General features: G+C 44.6%; 1 protein-coding gene across 1 annotated transcript in view; it reads right to left on the reverse strand.

Annotated features, from left to right (window-relative positions):
- Positions 1-509: 509 nt before the first annotated feature.
- Positions 510-8729, reverse strand: part of SHQ1 (SHQ1, H/ACA ribonucleoprotein assembly factor) — a 113948-nt gene continuing 105728 nt past the window's right edge. Inside the window, 2 exon segments of the mRNA XM_044661992.1 lie at positions 510-1000; positions 1003-1444. Of these exon segments, the coding sequence (XP_044517927.1) occupies positions 959-1000; positions 1003-1444 (484 nt within the window). The 3' untranslated portion in view covers positions 510-958.

Consider the following 8729-nt stretch of genomic DNA (forward strand, 5'->3'; position numbering starts at 1 on the left):
CTTATCAATGTTATTTGTTGAATTTTGTTCACTTTTGCTTTTTTTTTTTTTTAAACCCTTGTACTTCGGTGTATTGTCTCATAGGTGGAAGATTGGTAAGGGTGGGCAATGGGGGTCAAGTGACTTGCCCAGGGTCACACAGCTGGGAAGTGGCTGAGGCCGGGTTTGAACCTAGGACCTCCTGTCTCTAGGCCTGGCTCTCACTCCACTGAGCTACCCAGCTGCCCCCTATTCACTTTTACTTTTTAATTTCATGGGAAGTTCCCACAGATGACCCCACTTCCTGACACCCCCATTCTATCCTTGACCAGCCTTTGTGCAATGGTTGAAATATGAACTTGGGTCAACCACTTGTAAAATTGCTAGTTTTTTATCAATAGGCTACAGCTTAGGTGGTCCACAGGAGAGGTGAACAAAAAGGTAAAATTTATGCAAATATTTTATAAATTAAAGGGAGAAAATACTTATTTTTGAAGTAAAAGTTCTCCTTAAAAGAGACCAATGACTACTCAGTTTCACCAGAAGCTTTATTGTTGAATTTGTGCTTGAAATACTCATATTTTAGATTCATTTCAACAAACACTTAGAAGTCTACTTCGTGCCAGGCACTCACACTGTGCACTGGGACTACAAAGACAAAAATAAAACCATCTTCTGCCCTCGGGGACTACAAATACAAAAACAAAACCATCTTCTGCCCTCAAGGAGCTTACAGTCTGCTAGAATTCTCTTTTTCATTTCAAAAGTTCATCATGATGTCATAATGCTTGAATACTTTATCTTTAAAATTGAAACAAGGATACAGAACTTTTTATATTAATATGTCAAAATATGGCTACAAAAAGAGGCAGTGCACAGCGATGGACTCGGGATGGATTTTATTTAGCAGCAGCAGCAGCGAGAGAGAGTAAGAGATCTGATCTAGTGGTGTTTATGTGTTTAATCGGGGAGCCTGCCTTCATCCACTGCTAAAGTTTCCTGCTGTTGAGAATGCCGAGGTTCAGTTTCCATTTTTTCTTCCAATTCTATAATGAGTGGTGCAGGAGCCCCAGGAGACTGGGAAGAATGGACCTGCTCTCCTTGACTTCTATCAAGTGTACGGATGTCTGGTTTTGTACAAAAATCAAAAGAATTCGTCATCGGGGGAGTGTTTTCTTCCACATGACTCATTTTCTCAACCTTGCACTCACTAGGCTTAGCTTGGGCTCCATTCAAGTCCTCCGTCTTAGAGGATGAAATCCTGTCTGATACCGAAGAGCCAATGGTGAGTGAATCCAAGCCAGGGAGCGGGAGCCTGGAAGCCGACCAGAGGACATCTAACATTTTTTCTTCACCTTGCACGAGAAGCGCAGCGGATTCGAGTTCTTCTATTTCTAATCCCAGCTGACCCTTTACAAGGTAGGTTCTCTGGAGAGTTTCAGCGAGACTGAACAACTTTTTGGACCTTAAATGGACAAAATGAAAAGACACATTAGACAACACCTCAAAAAGCTCTTTTCCTTGGGTGAGAACCATAGCATACGCAAGTGGAGGTGGGCTCTCTTAAGCTATGGACATACTGAAGATGTTCATTATTAAAATGGAATTTTTAAAAATGCACCTGACGACATAGCCCACTGACACATGGCATCCTCCCCAACCCCACCTCCCCCAAGTCACCATCTTTTAGACAGAAGCCTCAGGCAGGAACCTTGGCCAATGGAGACTCTGGGACTGGACAGGGGGAGAAGTCTACCATCTTGGAGCATGTCCCTGGGCTGTGGGCCAAACAGGGTCAGGGTTAGTTAAGGGTTCATCTTCCTCTGCGTCCCAAATTAACATCCTACAACAGGCTTCAGTCGTTAGCACAGCGCAGCGTGGTACAGGGCATAACGTGGGTCAAATTTAGGACAAGAACCAGCCACTGCATTGGTGCCAAGAGCACCTGATGTTCTCCTAACACCAGCCCCAGGCTTAAGGGCAAGAACTCCCAGAGAGCCTGGGAACACTGGAGGGGGGCTTGGGAAAGAGGGGAACATCAGATTGGGGTCAGCTTCAATCCTGTGTCACTGACAATGGTTCTCCCTGAAAGGGAGAAGACGGCCAACACCCTAAGAAGAGGGCAGTGGAAATCTGAGAGAGAGGCCAGTGTTCTGAAATGACCATCACATTGGTCAGGGGGCTCAAGGGCAGAGTCTGGAGAATACATACCATCCTTTATTCCCCAGGAAACTCAACACTAGCCTGTAGCCCTCTATTTGGCAAGCCAAGACAACCTTTGTATTTTCAAGGGAAAAAAAGTTTAATTTTAAGATGAAGTCACAACTTGCTTCTTGCAGAATAAGGGAGGAGACAGCTTTTGGTTTATCTGTGAACAAGCCTCTTGAGGTAGCGGGGGTACGGAAGAGGGGAGACCCTCTGAAGGTCTCATGCCTGCTGGTGCCCACCGCCCTCAATCAGAGGATTCCTGGGAGTTCAAGGAGAGGTGTCTGGTCCCAGCTCTCGGAAAGGAAGGCAGCCGGCCTCATATGGTTGGTGCCTTCTCTTTTTCTGGCCCACTTTGTGTTATTTCATAAATAATTATAAATTAAGATACAGTGTCTAGAGAATTTTAATCATAACATTCTTGAATGATTAAAACACTTTTATTAAGTCCATTTTTCCGGCATCCCTCTTACCAAATGGGCTTCACTCATCTAAGTAGCCTGTCTGCCAGGCGATTTAGGGGTATCAAGAAGCAGGGAGGCTGCTGGATACACAGACTGGCCACCATTTGAGGATATAGTTGAGGGTTCTGAACTTTTTGTGTGTCATGGACCTCTCTCACCCTTGGACTCTTTGATGAAGCTACCAACCCCTTTCTCAGAATAATCTTCAAAAAAAAATGTTAAATACCATGTAACATCTTCCAAATCATTCACCCACAATCTCGGCTCCTGGGTCCCATATTGTCTTATCAGTTGAACTAGAGAAGTATAAACATAGTCTCGACCTAGACCTTCAGGATATCAAGAAGTAAAAAGAATAGGCTGCTCTGGTCCCACATGTCTTTCTACAGGCCCAGCTGATATAACCTTCTATTCTCCTCAAGAAATATTTTGTTTCTAAACATTATCATTACACTTTAAAGAGACCATCCTATAATATATGTATAACCCAGAGGAATTGCTTGTCAGCTCTGGGAGGAGGGAGGAAAAAGGGGAGGGAGACAACAAGAATCATGTAACCATGGGAAAAAATAAATTAAATAAAATAAACTACAACTTGGGGGCAGCTGGGTGGCTCAATGGATGGAAAGCCAGGCCTAGAGATGGGTGGTCTTGGGTTCCAGTCTGGCCTCAGACACTTCCTAGCTGGGTGACCCTGGCTAAGTCACTTCACCCCCATTGCCTAGCCCTTATTGCTCTTCTGCCTTGGAGCCAATACACAGTATTGATTCTAAGGCAGAAGGTAAGGGTTTAAAATTAAAACAAAACAAAAAAACCCTACAACTTAAAAAAAAAAAAAGCATCCTATATCATCACACTAACATAATGTGGGTAGAAGAGACTATATTATAGAGCAGTGATGGTAAACCTTTCAGAGATGGCATGCCGGGCCCCGCCTCCATCCCACAGATGGGGTACCACCCCTCACCCCTCCAAACCTCTCCTTACCCTACACAGGGGAGGGAGGAAGTGCTCCCATTGGGCTGCTGGGTGGAGCGGGGATGAGGAATGTCCTCAGCAAGTGTGGAGAGGGCAAAGGGAGTGGCTGGAGCCCTCTGCTCCCCCTCCCCCCACCTCTGCTGCCTGTGAGATGCCTGGCAGAGGGCAGGGATATGAAAAAATGTCCTCAAGCATGGTGGAGAGGGGGAGGGGAACAGCTCCACAAAGTCCTTCTGCCTTTGTCAGGGGAGGGAGGGAGGCAGCATGTCCACAGAGAGCGCATGTGTGCCATTTTTTGGCATCTGTGCCACAGGTTTGCCATCAATGTTATAAAGCGATAAAGCAGCAGGCTGTGAGTCAAGAACCTGGTTTCCCCTATTTCTACTGCTCATGAGCTGGGGGCCCCTTAAGCAAATCAATTCCCTTTTCAGCCTCATTATCTGAGGGCAACAAATCCCCTAACCTCCCTCATTCAGTAAGATGTTTTGATTGCAGCCTGAGACACACACAGGACGCATTCTAAGCTCCTTAAGAATGGAGCTTTCAAAAAAGATGCTTTATCAAGCTTCATTGTTACAGAATATAAGTCTGAGGAATAAAAGGAGGGTTCATTCTTACTCAATTTTCCTGGACTGAGAACTTAGTAATGAACATCTGAGGCACAGGAAATTACCCCCCTCCCAGAAAGAGAACCACAAAGGACATTTTGTCTTATCAATCACTAATGAAATCATACACTGGTTTTAAAGCTGCCATTCCTTATATAGCCTATATTGTACCATTTTAAATGACTCACTTCAGAATGTACCTAATTTAAAATAGATACAGTGATTTCTGTATTCATTGTAACACTCATAAAGACTAGACAATTTTCCTTGCTAGCTGTGTGACTCTGAGCAAGTCACTTCACCCCAACTGCCTAGCCCTTACTGCAATTCTGCCTGGAACCTATACTTAGCATCAATTCTAGGACAGAAGGTAAGAGTTGTTTTTTTTAAAAGGATGATTTTTACAAATAATACATGCAAAATAAATGATATAATTAATGAGTGAAAGTCTTTAACAAAATCTTATAAGGACAGGGATATACCTCCAAGAACAAAGTATACACACCCAACATAGGAAACTCCTACTTATCATCTTTTTGTTGCCCCATAAGCATAAATCCAGCACTTGGCACAGTGCCTAGCACACAGGTGCTTTGTGTTTGTTGATTGACTGACTGATAGTAAGACTATGGGTTTGGGGGAGGAGTTCAGTGGATCTAGAGACTGGAGGTCGCAGGTTCCAATGTGGCCTCAGCCACGTCCTAGCTGTGTGACCCTGAGTAAGTCACTTACCCCACATTGCCTGGCCAGCCCTTACTGCTCTTATGCCTTGGAAAGGATACAGAGAATTGATTCTAAGATGGTAGGTAAGGGTTAAAAAAAAAAAAAAAAAGATCATCCAGATGCTTATCTAACGACAAGTTCACTGATGAATTAGTTATGTGACAATGTTAGCCATAGCTAATGCCATACCCCTTCGCCTTCCCTCTGGTCTCTCCTCCTCAAGTCCTCCCATTAGGGGGAACCCTCAGACACTCCCCCTCACCTTGTCTCTCAGCTTCTCTCCCTCCGCAGCCAAACTTGCACAAACAGACTTGTCTCTTCCATGACCCCCCCCCCCTTGCCGTCACTTCATGGAAATCATTTCCGGGAGGTCATTGAGGGTCTCCTCCCAGTCCGTAGGTCCGTCCTCACTCCTCCCACTCCCACTGTTTCCTGCCTGTGACGTCCCCCGTCCCGCCCCACCCCACCCCCCATTCCACAAGCATCTTTGAACCACTCCCAGTGCGGAGTGCCCAGGCAGAAAAGGGAATAATCCCACATGCCGGAAAGAGAAGCGGGTGAGGAGGAGCCTCCGAGAGGGGCGGGAAAGTGGGAGGGAATTCTGGCCGCAGCGCCCCGGCTTGACTGTTTTAATTCCTTTCAATATCGCCTTCATACCCTCATGCCTCACTTGCTTTGCCCACCCTGTGAGCAAGCCTTCTAACAGCGAATAAGAGGAAGTTTGGGAGGAAAAGGAGGTAACAAATGAGCACGTGCCCCTCCGGGCAAGGCTGGCCAGCACCCCCACAGCTTCCGTTTCCGGTAGCCACACTTTACAAGGTCCCAGAAAATGTGTCCCCGGTTCTTCCCGTTTCACTTTCCCATGCTTTCTGGAATTCTGTCATTTCTTAGCCATCACACTTGGGCACCACCTGTCCCACTCTTTTATTTATTTTTCTGTTTTTTTTTAAACCCTTAACTTCAGTGTATTGGCTCCTAGGTGGAAGAGTGGTAAGGATGGGCAATGGGGGTCAAGTGACTTGCCCAGGGTCACACAGCTGGGAAGTGGCTGAGGCCGGGCTTGAACCTAGGACCTCCTGTCTCTAGGCCTGACTCTCAATCTACTGAGCTACCCAGCTGCCCCTGTAGACTCTTTTAGAAACTCCTCACCCGAATGGGCAGCTAACATTCCAGTTCTTTATTTGTTGAGTATCATGCCTTTGTATCATTGGGGTACTTGACTAGAAATGGGATCTCTAGGCCAAAAGCTAGAGACCTTGTTACTTTCTAAGCATAATTTAACCTGCTTTCCAAAATGGCTAGACTAATGTCTACCCCACCAACAGCATCTTAGTGACAGGCTTTTCTACAGCCTCTCCAACAACCAATGTGACAAAGACCAGAGACTGAAAATGAAGTGAGCCCATTAGTTAACTTATTCTGACTGAAAGAGAAAATGAAGGGGAATGGGCGTGAAATAATCCTGCAAAGACATCTGGGAGTCCTATTACAAAGGCTTGGTTTGGCAACAGGGAGCTAGGGAAGATTTCAGATCTTTATGTGCAGAATGTCAGTTTGGTGGTTGGGCAGAGAATGGTGTCCTGCAGAGACAAAAACTGGAAGCAGAATAATATTCTGATAGTTTAGAACAAAATTAAAGATTTTTTTTTAAATGGAGGCAAATGTAAAATACTTGATACAAAAAACAAGTGGATCTGGCATACAGGACAAGGGGAATCTTGAAATTAATATGCTCCTTGAAAACCATGATTTTTAAAAGTATGGACACTATATTTCAAGAAATGATCGATGAAAACTGCCCAGATCTATTAGAAGTAGAGAGCAAAGTGAAGAAAGAATCCACAAAACACCTCCTGAGAGGAAACACAAAAGGAAAAGTCCCAGGAATGTCATAGTCAAAACCTAGAGCTTCTATCTTTAAAAAAAAAAAATACCACAGGTATCCAAAAAGAAGCAATTCAAATACTAGGACATCATTATCAAGATCATAGAAAATGTGGTTCCGGGTTAAGATGGCGGCAGAGTAAGAAGCAGCTCTTAACCTCTCCTGACCGAAACACACAAAACTCCTCAAGGGGACATAAAAACAAGTCCAGACAAACGGAGGAACCCCACAACAGGGCACAGTGTGGAAGGTACGTGGAATCGAGGCATTTCTATGCTATAAAGGGGTGAAACAGCTCTCACTAAATCGCAGGCTGAGCAACCCCACCCCACCCCCTCCACACACAACACCTATAGCGCCAAAGCCAGCTAAAAATAAATAGAGCAAGTTTGGGGCACCCATCGAGTCATTGGCAGCTCCGGGGCCTGTTCCTGAGAGCAGCAAGATTTAGGACACCAAAAAGTTAACGAACGCACACAAAATCTGAGCACGGGAGCAGGGCGCCGAGAGCGGATGCAGGGCGCAAAGCGCAAGCACAGGCGGAGACGTGGGTGGAGGCAGACACAGCCACAAGCTAAAGCTCTGAAACACTGAGTAGGGAACGAGTGCAGACGGGTATACAACTGTGGAAGCAGCGCCCTGAGACTTGTAAAGAAACCTCCAGCAGAGGATCAAGCAAGGGGGTCCACCAGGGGGCTTGACCGCAGACAGACCCTGAGCGCGAGGATAAACCTGAGAAGCTGCTGGGCTAACGATGGCTACCCAGTCTCAGGAAGTTCAGAAGAGAAAGATTAACAACAAGAAAAAGAAGTCTTTAACACTCGACAACTTTTACACAGAGACAATCCAGACAACCGAGCAAACAGAGGAGGAGAACAAACAAGCATCCGGACCCTCCTCAAATAAGGAAAACCCCTCACAAGCTATGGAAGAGTTCAAAACTGAGATTTTGAGGAAAATGGAAGAGATCTGGCAAGAAAATAACTGTTTAAAAGGTAGAATCTTGCAATTGATAAAATGAGGCTCAGAAACAAAATGAACTGATAAGCAAATGAACACCAGAAATGACCAGATTGAAAAGGAATACCAGAAGATTATGGCCGAAAACCAGAAGATTACAGCCGAAAACCAGAAGATTACAGCCGAAAATCAAAAGATCATAGCCGAAAACCGAAAGATTATAGCCAAAAATCAATCCCTAAAAGCTAGAATTGAGCAAGTAGAAGCTAATGATCTCTCAGGACAACAAGAACAAATAAAACAAAGTCAAAAGACTGAAAAAATAGAAGGAAACATGAAATATCTCAATGAGAGAGTGACAGACCAAGAAAACCGGTCTAGAAGAGACAATTTGAGAATTGGTCTTCCAGAAAAACCAGAAATTAATAGAAACCTGGACTCCATACTAACAGAAATAATTCAGCAAAATTGCCCTGAAGTCCTACAAGAGGGCAACATAGACATTGAAAGGATCCATAGAACACCCACTACATTCGATCAAGAAAGGAAAACACCAAGAAATATCATTGCAAAATTCAAGAGTTTCCAAGCAAAAGAAAAAATCTTACAAGAAGCCAGAAAGAAACAATTCAAATATCAAGGAGCACCAATCAGGATCACACAGGATCTGGCAGCCTCCACGCTAAAAGATCGCAAGGCTTGGAATATGATATGCAGAAAGGCAAGAGAGCTGGGCCTGCAACCACGGATCAACTACCCATCAAAATTGACTATATATTTCCAGGGGAAAGTATGGGCATTCAACAAAATTGAAGAATTCCAGGTATTTGCACAGAAAAGACCAGGGCTAAATGGAAAGTTTGCTATCCAACCACAAAAATCGAGAGAAACCTGAAAAGGTAAATAAGATACAGAGGGGAAAGAAAG

This window comes from Gracilinanus agilis, chromosome 1, assembly GCF_016433145.1.
Source record: "Gracilinanus agilis isolate LMUSP501 chromosome 1, AgileGrace, whole genome shotgun sequence".
NCBI classification, from domain to species: Eukaryota; Metazoa; Chordata; class Mammalia; order Didelphimorphia; family Didelphidae; genus Gracilinanus; species Gracilinanus agilis.